Source organism: Ranitomeya variabilis, chromosome 4 (assembly GCF_051348905.1).
Source record: "Ranitomeya variabilis isolate aRanVar5 chromosome 4, aRanVar5.hap1, whole genome shotgun sequence".
Classification (NCBI taxonomy): Eukaryota; Metazoa; Chordata; class Amphibia; order Anura; family Dendrobatidae; genus Ranitomeya; species Ranitomeya variabilis.
In genome coordinates this window covers 33,598,414-33,622,772 of record NC_135235.1, presented here as the reverse complement: position 1 = coordinate 33,622,772, position 24,359 = coordinate 33,598,414, and the positions used below count along the sequence as shown (strand labels likewise).

General features: G+C 42.2%; 1 protein-coding gene across 1 annotated transcript in view; it reads right to left on the bottom strand.

Annotated features, from left to right (window-relative positions):
- Nucleotides 1-24,359, bottom strand: part of ZMAT4 (zinc finger matrin-type 4) — a 392,475-nt gene that overhangs the window by 262,432 nt on the left and 105,684 nt on the right. Inside the window, exon 4 of the mRNA XM_077258309.1 lies at nt 16,067-16,159. Coding sequence (XP_077114424.1) covers nt 16,067-16,159 — 93 coding nt within the window. The remainder of the gene's footprint in view (nt 1-16,066; nt 16,160-24,359) is intronic.

The window sequence follows — 24,359 nt, the reverse complement described above, 5'->3', positions numbered from 1 at the left end:
CTGGTACTGCATAAAATGCATGATGTTGTCGTTTTGGGTCTGCCATGGTTACAGGCCCATAATCCAGTTTTAGATTGGAAAGCTATGACTGTGTCTAGTTGGGGGTGTCAGGGGATTCATGGCGATTCTCCATTGGTGTCTATTGCTTCTTCTACTCCTTCTGAGATCCCTGAGTTTTTGTCAGACTTTCAGGATGTATTTAATGAGGCCAGGTCCAGTGCCCTTCCTCCTCATAGGGACTGTGATTGTGCTATAGATTTGATTCCTGGTAGTAAGTTTCCTAAGGGACGACTCTTTAATTTATCTGTGCCAGAGCATGCCGCGATGCGGAGTTATATAAAGGAGTCTTTGGAGAAGGGACATATTCGCCCATCCTCTTCTCCTCTTGGTGCAGGATTCTTTTTTTGTGGGCAAGAAAGACGGGTCTTTGAGACCTTGTATAGATTATCGTCTTCTGAATAAGATCACGGTTAAATTTCAGTATCCTTTGCCATTGTTGTCTGATTTGTTTGCTCGGATTAAGGGATCCAGTTGGTTCACCAAGATAGATCTTCGTGGTGCGTATAACCTTGTGCGCATAAAGCAGGGAGATGAATGGAAAACGGCATTTAATACGCCCGAGGGTCATTTTGAGTACCTGGTGATGCCTTTTGGATTATCGAATGCCCCTTCTGTGTTTCAGTCCTTCATGCATGACATCTTCCGGAAATATCTGGATAAATTTATGATTATTTATCTGGATGATATTTTGTTTTTTTCTGATGATTGGGAGTCCCATGTGAACCAGGTCAGGATGGTGTTTCAGGTTCTGCGGGAGAATGCTCTATTTGTGAAGGGCTCAAAATGTATCTTTGGGGTACAGAAGGTTTCTTTTTTGGGTTTTATTTTTTCCCCTTCTACTGTGGAGATGGACCCAGTCAAGGTCCGTGCCATTCATGACTGGACTCAGCCCACGTCTGTTAAGAGCCTGCAGAAGTTCTTGGGCTTTGCTAATTTTTACCGTCGTTTTATCGCTAATTTTTCCAGCGTGGTTAAACCTTTGACGGATATGACCAAGAAGGGTTCTGATGTTGCTAATTGGTCTCCTGCGGCCGTGGAGGCCTTTCGGGAGCTGAAGCGTCGGTTTACTTCAGCGCCAGTCTTGTGCCAGCCGGATGTCTCTCTTCCCTTCCAGGTTGAAGTTGATGCTTCTGAGATTGGTGCAGGGGCTGTTTTGTCGCAAAAAAGTCCTGATGGCTCCGTGATGAAGCCATGCGCCTTCTTTTCTAGAAAATTTTCGCCTGCTGAGCGGAACTATGATGTTGGTAATCGGGAGTTGTTGGCTATGAAGTGGGCATTTGAGGAGTGGCGACATTGGCTCGAGGGAGCTAGACATCGTGTGGTGGTCTTGACTGATCATAAAAATCTGATTTACCTCGAGTCTGCCAAGCGCCTGAATCCTAGACAGGCTCGTTGGTCGTTGTTTTTCTCCCGTTTTGACTTTGTGGTCTCGTACCTGCCTGGTTCGAAGAACGTGAAGGCTGATGCACTTTCTAGGAGTTTTGTGCCTGACTCTCCTGGAGTCTCGGAGCCGGCTGGTATTCTCAGAGAGGGAGTGATTTTGTCTGCCATTTCCCCAGATTTGCGACGAGTGCTGCAGAAATTTCAGGCTGATAGGCCTGATCGTTGCCCACCAGAGAGACTGTTTGTCCCCGACAGATGGACCAGCAGAGTTATTTCTGAGGTTCATTCTTCAGTGTTGGCGGGACATCCTGGGATTTTCGGTACCAGAGATTTGGTGGCTAGGTCCTTTTAGTGGCCTTCCTTGTCGCGGGATGTGCGTTCTTTTGTGCAGTCCTGTGGGATTTGTGCTCGGGCTAAGCCTTGCTGTTCTCGTGCCAGCGGGTTGCTTTTGCCCTTGCCTATCCCGAAGAGGCCTTGGACGCACATTTCCATGGATTTCATTTCGGATCTTCCGGTATCTCGGAAGATGTCTGTCATCTGGGTGGTGTGCGATCGTTTTTCTAAAATGGTCCATTTAGTGCCCTTGCCTAAGTTGCCTTCCTCCTCTGATTTGGTTCCTTTGTTCTTTCAGAATGTGGTTCGTTTGCACGGCATCCCTGAGAATATTGTGTCTGACAGAGGATCCCAGTTTGTATCCAGATTCTGGCGATCCTTTTGTGCTAAGATGGGTATTGATTTGTCTTTTTCGTCGGCTTTTCATCCTCAGACTAATGGCCAGACCGAGCGAACTAATCAGACGTTGGAGATTTATTTGAGATGTTTTGTTTCTGCTGATCAGGACGACTGGGTTACCTTTTTGCCACTGGCCGAGTTTGCCCTTAATAATCGGGCTAGTTCTGCCACTTTGGTTTCACCCTTTTTCTGCAACTCTGGTTTTCATCCTCGTTTCTCCTCGGGCCAGGTTGAACCTTCTGACTGTCCTGGGGTTGATTCTGTGGTGGATAGGTTGCAGCGGATTTGGAACCATGTGGTGGACAATTTGAAATTGTCACAAGACAAGGCCCAGCGTTTTGCCAACCGCCGCCGCGGTGTGGGTCCCCGACTTCGTGTTGGGGATTTGGTTTGGTTGTCTTCTCGGCATGTTCCTTTGAAAGTCTCCTCTCCTAAGTTCAAGCCTCGCTTTATCGGTCCTTATAAGATTTTGAAAATCCTTAACCCGGTGTCTTTTCGCTTGGACCTTCCAGCGTCATTTGCTATTCATAATGTGTTCCATAGGTCCTTGTTGCGGCGGTACGTGGTGCCTATGGTTCCTGCTGTTGAGCCTCCTGCCCCGGTTTTGGTTGAGGGCGAGTTGGAGTACGTGGTGGAGAAGATTCTGGATTCTCGTATCTCTAGACGGAAACTCCAGTATTTAGTTAAGTGGAAAGGCTATGGTCAGGAGGATAATTCCTGGGTTGTCGCCTCTGATGTTCATGCGGCTGATTTGGTTCATGCCTTTCACGCTGCTCATCCTAATCGCCCTGGGGGTCTTGGTGAGGGTTCGGTGACCCCTCCTCAAGGGGGGGGTACTGTTGTGAACTGTGTTTCTGGGCTCCCTCTGGTGGTCACTAACGGTATTGTGTTAGGCATGTCTTGTTGCAGGCCTGAGCTCCAGCTGTGTCGTTAAGCAGCGGGTGTTCCCTATTTAAGTCTCCTCCGGACTCAGTCTCTTGCCTGGCATCGTTGTATCCAGACCTATATGGTCTCCTCCGGATTCCTTTCAGTCTGTCTCATGCAAGAAAAGCTAAGTCCGTTTTGTATAATTTGGATCGTTTGCATTTTTTTGTGTCTTTGTCCAGCTTGCTTAATATTTGATTTTCTGGCTCGCTGGAAGCTCTAGGGGGCTGATATGCTCCCTCTGCACCGTCAGTCGGTGTGGGGGTTTTTGAATGTTCAGCGTGGATGTTTTTGTAGGGTTTTCTGCTGACCGCATAGTCCACTATCTATTTTCTGTCTATCTAGACTAGTGGGCCTCACTTTGCTGAATCTAGTTCATCTCTACGTTTGTGTTTTCCTCTTGCCTCACCGTTATTATTTGTTGGGGGCTTTCTATATCTTTGGGGTTCAATTTCTCTGGAGGCAAGTGAGGTCTTATTTTCCCTCTAGGGGTAGTCAGTTCTCCGGCTGGCTCGAGACGTCTAGAACCAACGTAGGCACGTTCACCGGCTGCTTCTAGTTGTGTGTGTTAGGATCAGGTATGCGGTTAGCCCAGTTTCCACCTCCCTAGAGCAGTATTTATGTTTTTGCTATCTTGCCGGAATATCAGAGATCCTCTACCACTGGGATCATAACAGGTCTGCCATACCAAGATAGGTTATTACACTTGGGGCTGTTTAGTTTGGAAAAACGAAGACTAAGGGGTGATCTCATTTTAATGTATAAATATATGAGGGGACAGTACAAAGACCTTTCTGATGATCTTTTTAATCATAGACCGGTGACAGGGACAAGGGGGCATCCTCTACGTCTGGAGGAAAGAAGATTTAAGCATAATAACAGACGCGGATTCTTTACTGTAAGAGCAGTGAGACTATGGAACTCTCTGCCGTATGATGTTGTAATGAGTGATTCATTAGTTAAATTTAAGAGGGGACTGGATGCCTTTCTTGAAAAGTATAATGTTAAAGGGTATATATATTAGATTCCTTGATAAGGCGTTGATCCAGGGAACTAGTCTGATTGCCGTATGTGGGGTCGGGAAGGAATTTTTTTCCCCAATGTGGAGCTTACTCTTTGCCACATGGTTTTTTTTTTGCCTTCCTCTGGATCAACATGTTAGGCCATGTTAGGTTAGGCTATGGGTTGAACTAGATGGACTTATACTCTTCCTTCAACCTTAATAACTATGTAACTATGTAACTATGTAACATCTTTAGGAGGACTCAAAATTGTGATGGCAGTATGTCCTCATGGGAATACGCTTTTACAAATACTAAGAGCGTATTTTTATGTTGATGTAAAAGCGTAGTATATATAGAGGCACAAATGTAAGATCCTCTGTGATCCGTGCCAAAAGAGACAGGTATGCTGTGGACCTACAGTGACTAGGAAAAAGGCTTTGAGTAGCCCTGTGCTCACAGCCTCAGAATTGCAGTTTGGTGGAACTTTGCATTTATTCAGATTTTAACTGTCTCCTCCCTAATCAGAAACTTTGTTGGGTTTGTATTTTTGAAGTTCAACAAAACAAGCCTTTTCTCAAAGCAAACCACAAAATCCACCCCCTGAATTGTACAAAATATCACTGAAGTTACATGATGTGGTCCGACAAAACAGCCTCGATCAATCAGAGACGCGGGATTTCCAAGACAGACAGACAGACAGACAGAAAAACCCTTAGACAATTATATATATAGATGACCTTCCAAAAAAACCCTTAGCATGGATGTACACATCTGTAGGAAATTCATGCAAGTATAGCCGACAATATACCCAACGCAGCGGCTGTCAATGATGACGCACCAAAAATATAAAGATGTAAAAAATGTATATCCTAACAAACTTTAATAAAGACCATAAATGTGCAAAATCACAAGATATAAATGCATTGTAACAAAAGGTTGTGGCCCGATTCTAACGCATCGGGTATTCTAGAATATGCATGTTCCCGTAGTATATGGACAATGATGATTCCAGAATTCGTGGCAGACTGTGCCCGTCACTGATTGGTCGAGGCAACCTTTATGACAACATCGTCGCCATGGCAACCATTATGACATCTACGTCGATACTGTGCCCGTCGCCTGGCGGCCTCGACCAATCAGAGACGCGGGATTTCCATTATGACATCATCGTCGCCATGCTGTGCCCGTCGCTGATTGGTCGAGGCCTGGCGGCCTCGACCATTCAGAGACGCGGGATTTCCAAGACAGACAGACAGACAGAAAGACAGACAGATGAAAAAACCCTTAGACAATTATATATATATAGATGGTGCGTTTGCAGCCCGGGGTCCACCGTGCAGGAGAACTTGCTGCTAGTGAATGGTGGCACTGTTTGGCGGTATAGACTAGCTCTGTTACCTCACAGAGCAGCCGTGAGAGGAAAGCACTGCGCCCTGTTAGCCTCACAGGAGCGCAAGCTTGCTGCCGAACTGATAGCAGTCAGTGGTTATGCACACACACACAATCTCCTCACCGGAGAAGCCGGTATTCTAGGGGCTTATGGTCCCTGAAAAAAAACACACAATCTCCTCACCGGAGAAGCCGGTATTCTAGGGGCTTATTTCAGCCGGGTCCCTGAACACATTCATGCATAACCATACTGGCACAAAGCACATATTTGAATTGATACTAGAGCATGGCCGTGCGGCCATGCGAGCCTTTTATAGCTGAAGCACGAACAAGACCTTCCTAGAAGGACCAATGAGAAGCTGCCACAAAGCCTGAGCACTTTCAGGACCTTCCAGGAGAACCAATGGACTTTGCTGCAGTATCTAAGCATGTGACCCTCGATCTCCAATGAGAGATCTTACCCTGGGCATGCTCAGAAGGAGAAAAGCGGGACTTAGTCCCAAAAGCGTCTGCTCGCCGCTGCCCAGCACTGGCTTCAATGGCAGAAGCTGGAAAGGCAGCAGTAACTCTTAGCACAGAGTCAGAGCGATACGCTGGGACCGACGTCTCCGCTGAGCAGACTCCACTGCGGCAGAAGAATGGGAGACCCCAGTGGAGATGGACCGAGAGACCCCCTGTGCAGAGGCGGGAACTCGACCCCTAACAAACAAGGCTTTGGGCCATTTTACTTTTCTTGTGGAAATTAAAGACCAAATATATTCTATAATGTTGGATGATCAACGCTCATAATCTACCACAAGGTTAGTTGGACTTTTTTAGTAAGCACTTTCTTATGCCTCAAAACTCTTTTCAAAATCCATACAGATATGGTTGCAAGAACACAAAATCAGGGTATCTAGTAGGCAGATCAGCATAGGCAAGCCCTAAAGAATAATTACCAATATCTAAGTTTAGATTCCAGAAACAGCCAAAAAAGGACAGGACCGACCACTTTGAACCGGGTCTTTATAAACAATGCCTTTTTTTGGACTTGGACATTCTCAAATCTGTCAGGATTGTTTAAAAAAAAAAATGACACAGTCCTAGCAAATTTGGGATAGTTGCACAATGTGGGTTGTGCAACAAAGAAAAAAATTGCAAAGGGCTCAGATTGGTTTAAAAGAATTGACACTCATCCTCCGATCCCCCGCATATACCATTCGGACACTTACTCAGTCCCTGCCGGTCTCCACTATCTGATTTCAGCACCAAAAATGGCAAGAAATCTTCCTGCCAATCATGTCAATTTTTATTCCTCACATTTATAGCTATCACCTAACCGCTGGATGGATCGATGGTGGTCCGACCACTGTGACCTCCACTTATCTCGAGAACGGTGGAGTGGAGCGGTGGCCGCTCCATTCATTCTATATAGGATGTGAAAATAAGCAGTGAAACAAACATCAAACCTTATTTCAAAATATTTTAAAGATTTAGTCAAAATTTCTGTTTTTTGAGTCAAGATATAATTGACCAGAATGACTTTGGATTTTACTTTAGAGCTAAAGAGATAGACGAAGCAAAAGGAAGATCACTGGAAATACACAATGAGACCATGTTCTCCTCATAAATCCAAGTATCATAGAAAATTTATAGCCAATATATCACCAGTCATGAAAATCTACGATCTTGAAAGAGCTTTCTTTAAATATAACTTTTATATCCAGAAAATGGAAAATAAAAATAATGAAATGCAGTAGTAAAAAGATACCCACAATTTATTTACATGAAAAGTGACTGACGGCCCAAATCTTACCACATTTTACATGGTGTAAGTGCTGGGAGGAGGTTTATTATACAAGACAGCTCACAAATTATATCCCAACAAGCCGGCTGAAAGCATCTAATTAAATGTGACTTGAATCACGGCCAAAGTCCTTAACCCAGGTCTGGATAATACCCGATGATGTTTTCGCTACAGCATCAGGAGGGACTTATAATGCACACTCCTCTATTATAATATTATTGATAGGATGTTAGCTTCCCAAAGGATCCATATGTTCCTATGAAAATTTGAGCAATGGTTTTAATATGGCCTTGTAAATGGTGTAATATAACATATGCTGTGCTTTTGCTTTGTACATGAAATTTATATATTAATCATATAATGATAATGTTACGATCTTGTACCACAATGAGGATTCTCCAAGCTGCAAACCATTTGGCGATGGCTGTATACTGGGAAGCCGATAACATGGAACGTCTGGTCTTCCCCATTAAGTCCCGTAAGGAGGTGCAGATGCAAGGAAGTATGGACACAAGAAGGTACAGAAACAAGGAAATGTAGACGTGCGGACAAAGATGCGGATACAAAGTGGTGTGGACACAAGGTGGTGCAGGCACAAAATGTTGTGGGTGCAAAAATGTGCGTACATCAGGGGGTGCGGACACCTGGAGGTTGGGATTATAAGGAACTCCTCTTCTCAGTTGGGACTCCTAAAGAGGTGCAAATGCAAGAAACAGAACTGTGGGCACAAGAACATGCGGATGAAAGGAGGTGCTGACATAAAGAGATGCGGACACATGGAGTTGCAGAAGCAAAAAGGTTCAGGTACAAGGAGGTGAAGAAACAAGAATATACGAACACAAGGTGCAGAAACAAGGAGATGCGGATACAAGGAGGTTGAGACACATGGAGGTCGGGACACAAGGAGCAGATGAAAAGAGGTGCAGAAATAAAGAGATTAAGACACAAAAAGGAGCAGACACAAAGAGGTCGTGACACAAGGAGGTGCAGATGAAGAGAGGCGCAGAAATAAAGAGATGGAGATATAAAAAGGTGCTGACACAAAGAGGTGTGGATACAAGGAGGTCAAGACACAAGGAGGTGCGGACACAAGGAGGTCAGGACACAAGGAGGTCGGGGCACAAGGAGGCGTGGACACAAGGAGGTCAGGACAAAAGGAGGTGCAGAGAGGTGCAGAGACAAGAAGGTCGGGACACAAGGAGGTGCAGAGAGGTGCAGAGACAAGGAGGTCGGGACACAAGGAGGTGCAGAGACAATGAGGTTGGGGCACAAGGAGGTGCAGAGACAAGGAGGTCGGGACACAAGGATGTGCAGACACAAGGAGGTGCACAAGAGAGATGGTTTAATCACAAAAGGTGCAAACACAAGATGATGTGGACAAAAGTTGGTGTAGACACAATAGAGTGTGGAAACAAGGAGGTGCAGGTGCAAAGAAGATTTGGATACAAGGGGGTGTGAGCTCACATAAGAAGGTGCAGCCATAGCACACGAGGACACGAGGTGTAGACTGCTGCAAATGAAACCCAAGGACATAATTCCCATAGAATTGTCACAGTTTTGTGTCGGCAGCACTGGTGGAACAGTGGCATGGTCATGAGTGGAGAGATGATACGATCAGTCTAAATGTGACAGGCTAGAGGAAAAGACAGGAGGACAGCAATGGAGTCAAGCTTTAAAGACTGAAGTAGAATGAGGGAAGATTAAAAATGATCATACAAGTCGTGGTGGCATGTGAAAACTTTAAAAAAAATCAAACACTTGGCAAGGCATGGTAAAACAATCTTTAAATAGCCCAGCAGGCCTAATGTCACATTCAGGTATGGGTTTCTGTAGCAGCACCACTTACCATCAGGGCCCCAGTGTAAGCTGTAAAGAAAAAAGCTGTAAAGAAAAAAGCTTCTATCCGTCTTGCAAAAATATGGTGCAGAAGCCAATGTCGGATTCCAGAATGTGGAACCCAAACAGGGGTTGTGGTTTGCATAGCCAAGCTGAAAATTGGTTTCCTGGACATTTCAGGGGGCAGGGGCATAATTGTCCCAAATTTTGCATTCAGTCTTGCAAATTTAGTGGATGCATGTAATATAAAAATAAAAGAAATGAAAAAAAGAAAACAAAACATCATGACTGGTGAGCGTGAACCGCACGTATTACTGTAATCTGTCATTGATTAGCTTCCGTGCCTATAACACAATGAGAAGAAATTACCCGCCATTACTTGTGTTCACACTCAGCAAGGTGTTAGCTCAGGGATGATGCATTAGGGATTTTTTTTATTCTGCACGAAAAGCAGAACTATTGATGATATCGCCCTAATTTAATCACTGTCCCTGAAATGCATCGGCTTCGGTCAGTGCTCATTAGTCAATCCAATGGATTTAAATTAGTCAAACTGATAAAAGGAGCCTCGCTGTTCCCTTACTTACTGCAATATATTAGCAAATGCAATTGTGACAAATGTAATTGTGACAAATGTGTCTGAGCAGTAGCTTAATTCTAAAGTCGAAAACAAATGGACCCGGACTAGTAACATCCCAGGAGCCTGATGCAAATTACAGCTGTGTAGATGTTGCTGAACCCTTTAATAGACACTGGGACCAATGTCGTCTTCTGCACATTACTGCCTATTCTGCCGTACCACTGCTGGTATCACCGGTCACAAATGATGGATGTCATAAAAATCTAATAGCTGATTTATAAATCACCTAAATAAGAAAAATCTTGATAATGTTCCACTGGCAACTAGATCAGTCACAATCAGATGAGCAGACCAATTCATTACGAATTTTCTAAAAAATTCACCTAATTCCACATTTTTCAGGATTCAATTTACGCAAATCCAGGTGGCCACCATTTTGCTAGATTTTTTTTAAGTCCGGGAAGTGGTAAAAAATTTTTTAAAAGATGATAGACCCCTGTCATAGGCTTCACCTAACTCGTCTAGTCACCGTATTCTGCATCCAATGTTCCGCTTTCAATCTTTTTGGTCCAGATCTTTCATTCTTTTATCTGTTTTTGGTCCAGATCTTCCATTCTTTTATCTGTTTTTGGTCCAGATCTTCCATTCCTTTATCTGTTTTTGGTCCAGATCTTTCATTCCTTTATCTGTTTTTGGTCCAGATCTCCCATTCTTTTATCTATTTTTGGTCCAGATCTTCCATTCTTTTATCCGTTTGGCTAAGATAAGCTGGAGGTTTAGATAATGCAGAATAGTAACCAGTGTTGTAACTTGAAGCTTGTTATCCCCAATGCAAAATCTTAAACAGTGCACTCAACTATTGGAAATCTTTAATAGTTAATGGTCTTTTCATATGAGGCCAAAGGGACCTATTGGAGACCCCCTAAGATCCAGGGAAAAATAAAAAATTCATATGGTTTTGGCTAGAGATTGAGACAATTTCTCACAAATAGTTTTGCTCAAATTGGTCAGAAGATTTGCTTTGGTGCAAATAAAATTCAGTATAGTCTAAATTGCCAAAAACATAAAAGTTTATTATGCTCCAGCATAATAAATAGAGGGGAACAAAGGGCTTAAAATAAAAACAACAACAACATTCTCATCACAGGTCGTACACTGTCAGCTGCCTCTTGACACTGCCTACGTTGCTTCTGCAACTTCCCTGGTCCACCGCATTGGTCTACTGAGTCCCACAAAGCCATGTGGAAGAACCGAAGACCTGCATGTGGAGTCCGGGAAGATGCTCAAGTGGTGGAAGCATCAGGTTAAGGCTGAGGACAGGTGAGAATATAGATTTTTTTTTAATTTTAAACTCTTCTCAGTCCTCACAGAATCCATCAAAATGTCTGGCCAACATTTTGCTGAATTTCTGCATATCGAATCCCAAAAATGTTGGAGTTGCTGCTCCGATTGATGTAAATAGGAATGAGTTGCAGTACCAAGCACAGCCACAAGTGCATGCATGGCGCTCTGCCTAGACAAAATACAAAGGGGAAGCAGGGCTCGCTAGCGTACTGAGATCCATCTTTCAGCTGAACATCAGAGGTGGTGATAGTTGGACCCCCTATTATCAAATAAAGGGATAAGCCACTTTAATAAAGTCTTGAAAAACCCCTTTAAAAATGTTTACGAACATTCTCCTTCTATTATTATTATGAGTACGCACTTTATATTTGGAGCCGATGCGTGACTCAGATCAGCCATTACCGGTAATGCATATAATGTCTGGTCTTAGCCATCAGTAACTTCATAATGAAAAACCAATGATCAATATGTATTTTGTATGGGGCGTCCATTCACATTCTCAAACACATTTACACTCAATTAAATCAGAATGACTCTTGACTACAAAATTCATTGACCGTGACGAGAAAAGCTTCTTTATTATAATCTCAGACCTTTCTAAAGGGCGGAGGGGGTTGGGGGGGAGCGGTATCAAATCCTCATTATCACTTCTATAGAGCGAAGAAAAGAAAAACAGAAAGCAACAAGACTCATAAAACATGATGCCCAGGAGGAAAAGACAGCACAAGGCGTAATGAGAAGCTGCTTAAAGAAAGTCTATATCATCATTATCAGAGACCTCCTTGCTGTAAGCGTGATCGTTAGAGCGCAGACACCCTGGAGGATGGCGGCATTATATCATGTTTCCGCAACCTTTTTTGTTGCTTTCTTCGAGGTTAAAAGAAAAGAAAAATATCCCCAAGAAGAACCATTTTCTGTAAGTTCCCAGAAACATTACAGATATCAGGTAATGGGCATAAAGTATATTGCAGCAGAGGAAGAGTATGTTAATTTTACATGAGACAGTACTATGGGGTAAGTAATGGGGGCGTCTTACAGACACCGTTCCATTACTAACCCCTGGGCTTGATGTCAGCTGAAAATAGAAAGCTTACATCACCCTCAAGTCTATTACCCCACTTGCCACCGCCACAGGGCAAGTGGAAGAACGAGGCTAAACACCAGATTTGGCGCATCTTATGGATGCGCCATTTCTGGGGCGGCTGAGGGCTGATTTTGGTAGCCTGGGGGGGCAATCTCTCTGGCCCCTTTCCAGGCAACTACGGTAATATCAAACCACAGCTGTCTGTTTAGCCTTTGCTGGTTTGAATTTATAGGGGACCCTACATCATTTTTTTTCTGGGGTCCCCAGTAAACTCACCAGTAAAGGCTAAGCAAACAGTTGTAAGCTGATGTTAATAGACTGGGAACCTTTTGGGATATTTTCCCTTTTCCTAGATTATTAACATCAGTCGTGGGCTTTCCCTCTGCTGGTTAAGAAAATTATGCGGGAGCCCACGCCATTTTTTTATTTAAATCTTGATTCAGCCTGCCTTCAGCATCCGGTGCCTGAATTGTACCACTTCTTCACTGGAGACGGTACGTATCACGCTGATGTCACACGGATGTCATCCATGTGTCATCCGTGTGCGGCACGCAATTTGTCCATGATGCTAATAAAAAACTGACATGTCTGTGGGTTTTTCACACGGACACATGGTCCGCGTGATAAACCTCACATGCGCGCAACACCATTGAATACAGTAGGTGTGCGCATGTCCGTATTTGCGGTCCTTAAAAAAACAGACAGCATAAGGACACAAAAAACAGATATGTGAAGGAGGCCTTAAAGGATACATTAGGAAAGTAGTAGTTAAGTCCCCACCAGAGAACCATGTAAGGGCCTGTTAACAACACATTTGACTCACATGTCTGTGACTTCATCGGTGTTTCGGTCGGAAACTACAAAAATCTGGATTTGGCCATGTCTCCAATGGAGCCCGGAAAGAGCCAATCCCTATATGAGTCAAATGGAGTCAGACTGGACCCCATCTGGAGTCCATACCAGCAGGGGTGTCCATCTTTTTAGAAATACAGACTAGCGCAGAAGACTATACTTTTGTGCAAAAGTTGACACCACCAAAATAGAGATGAAATAAAGTACAACGTGGCTCCAAAAGAGGCACCTCCAAATCTTGGTTTTTGGAGGAGTTCATAGAGAATCCACAACTGAGTCATGAACATGTGGCAAGACGTGGTGTGAACAGGCCCTTACATGTCCATGTTTTTAACTAAATGCCTATCCCCCAAAACTGGAAACAGCTGTCGGCTAGTAGGGTGGCTAGTACATAAGGAACCCCCAGTGATTACATCGACTCCAGCTAACTTTGCTTCAAACGAGTCCTTGCTGTTTGCCGACATCCTTCCAATAAATACATTATCATGCATGGAGCCTTTGATCCTCAGATCCCCTGCTACAAGAAAGTCAAGAAAATCACATTTTCCCATTTTCAGAGTTTCAGGTCTCAGTCTACTAGGACTGTCAGCGCTTGAGCAGAGATAGGCCCTCTGGAGACAACTGGCTTAAGACGCTGCAAATGTTACTCTTGTTTGTAGGATCTAACATTGACTCAATGGCTTCGGAGTCCGTCCATCTTTCCCCAGGGGGACACTCACTAGATGTTATTATAAGATGTATCCTTAGTGAATTATCAACTGGACAGCAGAGAGCGGGGATAGGCCGCCGCCAGCGCTCCAGCCGGCTAGCTAAGAGAGATGCTCCGTATCTCATGTAGCTAAGGAAGACTCTACGCATAAACACAGTTTCAGAGAGATAAGTCGAAGCACCTTAAGTCGCCCATTCATTTCACACCCAGAAACGTCTTGTTATTCTCAGATTTACCCCTTTGTAGATTCAGCCATTTTTTCCTTTCACTTTGTTTTTTCTTACCACCTCTTTTACCAAGAGCCATAACTATATTATTTCTCTTATGACATAAGCCGTATGAGATCTCGTTTTTTTTACAAGATGAGTTGCAGTTTTGAATTATGTCATTTATTCTACATTATAATATAATGAAAAATGGGAAAAATATTCCAGGTGGGGTAGAGTTAAATAAAAAAAAAAAAAACAATTTTCCATAGTTGTTTGGAATTTTTTTTTTTTAATTTTAAGGTAAAAAATGAATTTGTGTTTTACCTCTACCTGAGATCTGCTTCACAACATCTTCATTTGTCACCGCGAGCCGCCATTTTCGCCCTGTGGGTGACGCTGGTGATGAAGGAGACATTATGGCCAATATTGCTGCAGGAATACTGATGTGGTTAGGATCAGTGGTCTCAAAAACTCAGTCAGAATGGCAACTCAGCAGGAGTAATCGGGTCTGTGCTGTGGCTAATGGGGCAGCACCACACCCTATTTAAACTCTTGCTAGATATTGCTTGGTCTTGTCCTTGAACTCTGGCGTCATTCTTGTTGCTCTTATCCTGATATTTAATTTTTTGTTATATTTTTTACTAATTTCACTGTAATACATAGGAAAAATAAACCCCACACGAGAACTGCAAAATTGCTGTTTTTTTCCAACCCACTTTAAACATTTTTGCAATTTTTCTATACTATAATATCATTCAAAACTACAACTTGTAAAAAAAAAAAAAAAAAAAAAAAAAGAGTCCTGAAATGGCGATGTAATGGGATAAATAAAAAAGTTAAGACTCATAGTAAAAGTGGAAAAATAAAAACAAATACCAAGTGAAAAAATGAAAAATGGCTGTGTCTGGTAAGTGTTAAATTTGGGAATAATGAGATGTTTCTAGCTGTGAAATGAATGAGCGATTTAAGGTGCTTCGCTTTTTCTGAAATTGTGTTGGTGTGTAGCTATAACAGTGAACATTTAAGGGCCTGATCACTTCCCGTTTGCGACTGTGCTGTCACACTCATTATCTGTAATGTTGATTCAGTGTTTAATAGATTTCTATCTCTATTGCTAAACTGTGACCTCCTCTTACGGTCCATATTCTCCCCAAAATGGCTGCTTCATTCCCTGCTTCTGCTTTTATACAGGCTATGATAGGCTATAATCGGGTATGCAACATCATGTGATGAGATAGGTGTGAGGCATCATGGGGAAACCCATCCGGCCTTCAAGTGAGCCTTCTCTGGCTGATGCAAGTTTCAGCGTTGTGTAAAGCAAGAGTGAAGAAGGAAGATATGATCCAGCTTCCAGTAAGTAATGGATAAAACCAGTGATTTATTTATTCCAGTATAAAGTAAAATGTCGAAAAAATTATTTTATTTATATTTTTCTCTTTTTTTATTTAATTAACACCCATGATAGGAAAAATGGGGGGAACATGGGAGGAAAAAAGAAGGGAATACTATCACCAAACGCGTTTCGAACAGAGCATGTTCTTAGACTAGGTGTGCTAGACTTTCACACCAAGTCTACGAACATGCTCTGTTCGAAATGCGTCTGGTGATAGTATTCTCTTCTTTTTTCCTCCAATGTTCCCTTATTTTTCCTATCATGAATGTTGATAAGTTAAAAAAATAGAAAAAAAAATAAAAAAAACTTTGAATAAATAAATCACTTGTTTTATCCAATACGTATCGGGAGCTGGATCATTTCTTCCTTCTTTGCATCAAGCCGAGCGCCGGCAGTAGCGATAATCGCAGCTGGTGGAGGGTGAGCTGGTTTAATTTTCTGCGTCTGTAAAATAAGAGTCCAGTGAATTCCTAAGAATCCTACTTTGAATTTAATTTGTACTGACACAATTCGCTCATCTCTACTAGTCAAAAGTCAAGCCGCACACTGGGCAGCTCAGTGCTCGAAACCTCTATACTGGTATTAAATAAGCAACTATTAAATAAAAAAAACTCAACACTGCTACATCTGTGTAATCCTGTTAAAAGCAACAATTGCTTTTGTAAAAACTTCTATGAGCTCCTGTGAGAACTGCATTTTCCAGACAGCAGCTGGACGGTGTAATAAAGCATTGCTCGCCCTATAATAAATGTAGGACCCTATGTGGCATCCATGCACTTACTGGGTCATCTGGGCGAAGTTTCTTCGATGGTGGTCCTCCGTCCTCAGGGTGTAACATGTAATAAAGTCGGACCTTGTTGGCATGTTTCTTGCTCTAAAACAAAAAATTTTTAGAAGGATCACTAAAGATATATGTAAAACGGTCGCAAAGCAATTTGACGAAAGCGATTAATCTTATCAACAAACCTAATAGAGTAGATTGGACCTTTATGGTGGAAACATTGCACTTCATGGACATTAGGCCAAATGGCAGCCAAACTAGGTAATAAAGTGTATGAAGGTCTCTTGACTTTTTTACCCTGACTGATGATGTCGAGTGAGATAAGGATCCAGTACGTCCAATTTTGGACTTCCGATCCATTTGTTCTCAGCATGATAAGGAGCCGATAGAGGAGTCTAGCAGGGGCTTTCGCGATCTCTCGTAGAGAATACAGGAGTGCTTGGCAGAGGAGTCGGGAGAGATAGCCACCAGGCGAACAATCAGCCAACTCATCCTTCAGGGTCAGCTATGTATTGTATATGAGATCCCTTAGGTCTAACATGCTAAGTTGGATTACGTCCCAACCACCAAAGTCAAAGTGAATGGTGTCTTCACTGGAATCCGACAAGGTTGCCGTCTCTACTCCCTGATCTTTCTTATTTCTTTACATCCTTTTCTCCGTCATATAAGGGCACAAACAGACAATTTATTATTTTTCTTAAATAACCCATCATTATCTCTGCCCAATCTTATATGAGATTTCCACACCTTTGTACAGCTTTCCAACTTTACAATTAACTTTTCTTAATCGGAAACAACAAAACTTGATCTACCAGAACCAAAAGTGAACAACATCAGGGAGTCATTTAATTTTAAGTGGACTTTTCCCCAAATGGACTTTTCACCAAAGACTCGTCATCTTCCATTTTCCAATAAAACTCAATTACCCGCTACTTAAATTTGAGCAAAAAAATGCGGAAGGTGACTTTCAATTGGTTTGGACATTGTATAATATTCAAAGCAAACATTTTATCCTGGATCTTGCCATTATCAAATGTTACCCATTAATGTCCCCATTCTCACATAAGTAGAGATATTGACTGGTGTCATCACTTCTTTGCACTTTACTAAAATCCCTCTAGCGGTGAATCCATGGCTGGAATGAAATCTCCTTCTATCATTGAAGAGCCACCCAATGATATATCCTACCTTCCCACTGTCAGGAAGACACATGTTCCCTTTGACATCCCGCTCTACCCAATTTTAGGAAACCCCATTGCAGGAATAATTACGTGGTATTTATACTCTGGCACATAAAACCTCCATCAGCTCAAGATGGTGTACTTTCTGGTCATGTAAGGTCCATGAACCTTTTTGGTTTCACAGTTTTTTCACAATTCAAATTCCCAACATTGATGTCAGGTCATGCCGGGAGATTTAGTTTGTCAACAGCTAGAAAGCCACAGGCTGTGGGATTTGAACCCAGAACTCCAGAGCCACCATGCTGCCCGCCATGTAATATACAGTGAGTGAAATAAGTGTTGAGCACGTCACCAATTTTCTAAGTAAATCTGTCTCTAAAGGTGCTGTTGATTTTAATTCTCCCCAAATGTCAGTAACAGCCCATCTAATCCACAAAGGCAAAGAAATCAAACGATAGATCTTCATAAAGTATGTTAAATAGTGAAAAATGACACAGAGAAACAGTATTGAACACATGACGAAATAGATGCAAAAAGCCATAGAAAGTCCTGCTGTTTAACCTATCATTTGCTGTAAGCACTACAAACTGATATTAGAGTTGATTCACGTTACATTGCAATCTGCTGTCTATTTTATAACTTGCATCTGCTGCTTCTGTGACCTGCTGGTTAACCAATCCTTTACTGTAAGCATCATTAACTCTTATTAGACACTGTTCACATTACATTACAATCTGTTGTGTATTCTGCTAACTATAACTAAGTTTTATTTCAGACCTTTCAATTTCCTCATCTTCTGTACTGATTATGTAGCTTCCGGTGTGTCCTGCTTTACTTGTTTGTTTACTGTCGAGCATAATCTGTTATCCGGGTCCTTTCTGGGCCACTTCCCTTCCAGCCTACTTTGCCATCAATGTGAGTCTGTGTATCCACCAGGACCTGCGGCTTCATGAATCTCTCTCACCTGGAGAGTTTAACATTTTCTAACTAAAAATCAGAACAGTCCTGTCATATTCAGGACTTTTGGCAACTAAGTATTAAAGTATTAAGTAGAAAGTATTAAAGAGTTTGTATGCGCTTGAGGCACCCAAATTTTGGACTAAAATTCTGCAGAAAGCAAGGTGACATTTTAGGAGTGTTGTTTTTTGAATTTTAAGGCTACTTATAAAGTTTATATTAGATTACAAAAACAAACTTGCTATCCCCCAAAAACAGCGCCAACCCTGTCCAGTGGCTGCATTTGGTACTCCACTTATTTACTTGAACGCTGTGCTACCAGACACACCTTATGGACCAGAGTCACGCTGTTTCTGAAAGAGAAACGCCATGTTTTTCTAATCCTATAAACCCATTTTCAGGGAAAGTGATCTTTAAAAACTCTTGAATCAATGCTGCAAAATCTCTGTAATTCACAAGATTATCAAGAGCAAGAAGAAACATCTGTTCCGGGCGTCTCAAGGTTGCCTTGTCATCCAGGCTGCGTGGCTGATTAATCATGTCATTTTGTTCCTCCCCATGACTACAAGGGGATGACACTAGCTATGTCGTGCAATGAGTGTTTTATTTTTGTGTCACCAGATGGAAGCAAGCAGTCCTAGTATAAGATAATGAATAACGATCTGTGAGGGGGGGATGAAAACAGCAGCACGTATAATGCTGTGGTATGAGCACATCTAAGCATGTCCTCTGTGCTCGCTACACAAGTCTGATTAGTGCTCACTCGGAGCATCCTGCAAGCGCAAGTGGCAGATATAAATAAATAAGCAAATGCAAATGTGCCGGGGATAAAACAAGAGGCTTGAAATGAAGACAAATATCAAAGAGTGGACGAGTCTTAAAGTGAAGAGCAAAAACTGCAAGAGGAGGGAGACGCAAAGAGCTGCTGAGGTCTATTCTGGTTGTAAAGGGAATGTTTCATCAGAAAATGAGCTACTGTTCAAATCAGGTTTTTATAATAAATGTATTTTTTATTTTTTATTTTACTATCAAGACTCACACTTCCTGTTCACACTGTCAAGAATCACTCAAACAAGACTCGCACTTCCCATTCACACTATCAGGACTCACTCAAACAAGACTCACGCAAACAAGACTCGCACTTCCCATTCACACTATCAGGACTCACTCAAACAAGACTCACGCAAACAAGACTCGCACTTCCTGTTCACACTATCAGGAATCACTCGAGCAAGACTCACACTTCCTGTTCACACTATCAAGAATTACTCAAACAAGACTCACACTTCCTGTTCACACTATCAAGACTCACTCAAGCAAGACTCACACTTCCTGTTCACACTATCAAGAATCACTTAAGAAAGACTCCCACTTCCTGTTCACACTATCAAGACACACTCAAGACTCACACTTCCTCTTCACACTATCAAGACTCAAACAAGACTCACACTATCAAGACTCACTCAAACAAGACTCCCACTTCCCATTCACACTATCAAGACTCACTCAAACAAGACTCACACTTCCTGTTCACACTATCAAGACTCACTCAAGACTCACACTTCCTGTTCCCACTGTCAAGGATCACTCAAACAAGACTCATATTTCCTGTTCACACTATCAAAACTCTCTCAAACAAGACTCGCACTTCCTTTTTTTTCAGCAGCCACATAGACATAGAGAGCAAAAAGCTGGCTCTGACTCATTTTGTTCTGCAGGAGATCTTTCTGGACATGCTCTTATCTTGAAGAAGGTAATTGTATAAGGAAGTGGAGGGGGTGAGCTGAGACATCATGCATTGTGAATGGGGAATCTTGTGTTATTTACTGTATATAGAGTTCTAAACTCATTGTACAGGAGGAGGAGGTGAGCTGCGACATCACATATTGTTAATGGTGGATCCTCTGTTCTCTACTATGTACAGAGGTGATCTCAGTCATTGTGCAGGAGGAGGTGAGCTGTGACACCATGTATTGTGAATGGTGGATCCTCTGTTCTCTACTGTATATAGAGGTGTTATCAGTCATTGTACAGGAGGAGGTGAGCTGTGACATCACCTATTGTGAATGGTGGATCCTGTGTTATCTACTGTATATAGAGGTGTTATCAGTCATTGTACAGGAGGAGGAGGTGAGCTGTGACATCACCTATTGTGAATGGTGGATCCTGTGTTATCTACTGTATATAGAGGTGTTATCAGTCATTGTACAGGATGAGGAGGTGAGCTGTGACATCACCTATTGTGAATTGTGGCTTCTGTGTTATCTACTGTATATAGAGGTGTGATCAGTCATTGTACAGGAGGAGGTGAGCTGTGACACCATGTATTGTGAATGGTGGATCCTGTGTTATCTACTGTATATAGAGGTGTTATCAGTCATTGTACAGGAGGAGGTGAGCTGTGACACCATGTATTGTGAATGGTGGATCCTGTGTTATCTACTGTATATAGAGGTGTTATCAGTCATTGTACAGGAGGAGGTGAGCTGTGATGTCACCTATTGTGAATGGTGGATCCTCTGTTCTCTACTGTATACATAGGTGTTATCAGTCATTGTGCAGGAGGAGGAGGTGAGCTGTGACATCATCTATTGTGAATTGTGGCTCATGTGTTATCTACTGTATATAGAGGTGGTCTCAGTCATTGTACAGGAGGAAATGAGTTGAGACATCATCTATTGTGAATGGTGGATTCTGTGTTATCTACTGTATATAAAGGTGTTACCTTTCATTGCATTTCATGTTTGTGATGATGAGACTGCTGAAAAGCATTCACATTGAAAATTGCAGTATTTCTCCCATCATTTTGATACAATATATAAGATTGAAAAAAAAATTATAAACATTTTTAAATATATTATATTTTACATAATTAAATGTAATTCCCTGATGATACATTCCCGTCAAAGAAGTCTGTTTAGATGTGTTTGACAAGCTTTAAAGGGGTATTTCTCGCTTGTTAAATTAATTTTATAAAATTAAAATAAAGTATTTTTTTTAGAAACAGCGCCACCCTTGTCGATTGGCTGTGTGTGGTATTGCAGCATAAATCTATTTGAGTTGGCTAAGCTGCAATATTCAACTAATATGCAGGATGTAAAATCTTCTGTAGCTGCACATGTGATGAACACATTACGTACCTGTCGAGAGTAGGACAAAATAAAAGAAAGTTGCATGGGTTCAGCAGTGGGTAGTGGATAGCACAAGTAACACCTACTATGGCTGGCACCATAGCATGTTATGACATGTTAGTACATTTTTTTTTATAAAGAGGAGAACCCCTTTAAATAAATTTTTATTCAGACGATTTGGAGCTATAAAGACTTCAAGAACTTCTGGGATCACATCCATCAATCCCTAGTACAAAGAGTTCTTTGCACAGCAATGGGTTTGCAGCAGCCGTCTATGGATCTGTCACCGTACAACCATATGCCATAGCTTATTTGCCCAAGTCATATTAAAATAGTAAAAAGCGCCCCAAAAAGTGTCACTTTTTATTGTAATTTAATTTACATTTCATACAAATATAGTTGGTGCAAAATTCTGGTCCCTTTAGTGCAGAGCTTGTCGAGCTTTCCTCCAAAGGACTCACCAGCCTATCTACGGTAATGTTGGGAAATACTACCATGCAGCGCCCATATCATTAGTAAGACCATCTACCAAAAACCACCATGCAACAAACATAACATCCCAAAGGAGCAGCTCAAAATCCCTGCCCAGAAGCACCAAAAAAGCACAACTGGCAGTAGAATTGTCCTCCATCCCATGTTTTTCCTTCTGACAGCAAAATGCCTTCCACAATCACATTAGCAATTCTTACTTATCCCATCTGATTCTTCCCCACTGATGGCACCATTGTTCCCCTTTCCCACGCCTCCCCCATTAACAACAGCAATGTTCCACTTTCCAATCTTTTGCCACTAGCATCAGCAGTTTCCTTCTTTCCAATCCTTTGCCACTGGCACCAGCAAGGTCTTTCTTCCCATGCCTTCTCTGCTGAAGCACTTGACTTGTAATACTAAAATTGCTATAAAAAAAACGGACACCACACTTGATGTAATTTTTTTTGCAAAAAAATAGCAACATGCACTTTTCTTCTATATTTTTGCAGATGGGACAGTGCCTAGTTACATAGTTCAGATGCAATGGGAATAAGCACATGGAGTTGTAAATGAATGCGTAAAGACGTGACTGATCGGTAAGTTAACACCTCGTTCAGTGCCAATATTGACAAACCCTACACTGAAGACTACTACACCATCATAGGGTGTGCCAATATTAATAAATCTTCCCTATAGCATGCCGCCCTGCCATGCTTCATACATGTGATCTTATTGCATGTAACCTACAGATTCAAACGTGATACAAATGGAAAACCGGTCAAAACAATGTCTTCCTCTCTGCTCGGAAAATGAATCACAATGGTAAAAATACAAAGCCGATTGTTTATGAACATGAATAAAGAACACGCTGGGAGTCGAGGGCTGCAGACCTCCACAGTGACTAATCCCAGATGACTAATAATGCACATTTAATACCTTAATGTGTTAAGTCCAGGACGCGAAGGTAATAACGATGATTGGAGGTTGGCGCTCCGACTGCGTGGCTGCCAGGAAACTTGACATAGCGTTGGCTTATGTCAGTGCTCACACGTATCCCATTACTCAATTTTCCCTCTATTGTCATCAGAAGACTGACATTGGACACGGCCGGTTTCACATCATGTCTGTGTTCTGGTTCATGGCTACATCTCGAGCTTCAATTCCCGAAATATGTGATTCAATTCAAACAAGTCTCGTCAAGGCAAATGGAGTTCGAAATATGAAACTTTTGACTCCTTTAGACCTTTTTTTTCCAGTGGTGTTTATCTTTTTTAGCTGAACTCATCGTCGTAATAGTTGAAGGACACCACCCAAAGGAGGTCAAGTGGAGTCCAAAGTTTCATATTTCGGACTACATTTGCCTGATTGAAGTCAATGGTTCCATCGATTCTTATCATGTATCTAGCACCTGAAATGCGTCAGTAGGTGTGTGCTCTGCAGCACAATGTTACTCTATGGAGTTTTATTTTATTGAATATGGAAAGTAAGCTTGAAAGTTTCAATCTTGCTCATCATTATCCTTGACTTCTTCTCCATCAAAGATTTTATTATTATTCTTCATTTTTATAGCACCATTTATTCCATGGCGTTTTACACGTGGAAGGGGCAATTATAGACAAGTACAATAAACATGAGCAAAACAAGGCACACACAAGTACAGAGGGAGAGAGGACCCTGCCCGCGAGGGCTCACAGTCTACAGGGGATGGGTGAGGATACACTAGGAGAGGGTAGAGCTGATTCAACAGACTAAGGATTACTGCAGGTTGTAGGCTTGTCGGAAGAGGTGGGTCTTCAGGTTCTTTTTGAAGGTTTCTGTGGTAGGCGAGAGTCTGATGTGTTGATGTGTTGGGGTAGAGAGTTCCAGAGTATGGGGGAAGCACGGGAGAAGTCTTGTATGCGGTTGTGATAACAGGGGAGTAGAGAAGGAGATCTTGAGAGGATCGAAGGTTGCGTGTGGGTAAGTACCGGGAGACCATGTCACAGATTTATGGAGGAGACAGGTTGTGGATGGCTTTGTATGACATAGTTAGGGTTTTGAACTGGAGACTCTGGACAATAGGAAGCCAGTGAAGGGCTTTAGTGTGGACTTGAAGCTGGCGAAGGACTGCTTGTATGTGATGAAGTGCTCTGCAGAGTGGGATCTCTTCCATTTCCACTCAGCGACACTGGAAGTCCGTCTCAGTTCTTTGGTCAGGCTTGTCAGCCAGGGCTGCCTGTTGATTGTACGAATTTTGCTATGAGTGAGGATTTTTTGGGAATTAAAACAAAAGCCCCAAGTGGAGTAATGGACAGGGACAAAGATGGGCTGTGAACCCATCCTAATTCACTTAAATCCTTCATCAACTATTTAATTTCACTTATTTTCATCTAATTAATAATTGACTTTTCTAAAATCAATGAGGTGGGTTTTCTGCAAATTTCAAACTGATGACCTATCCTTTGAAAGTTGTCCGATAAGTGGGGTCCAACTGCTGCCACCAATCACCTGACTGGAGGGACTGCATAACATCGCCTTGATTCAAGCATAGCGCCTTACATTTTATAGTGGCTG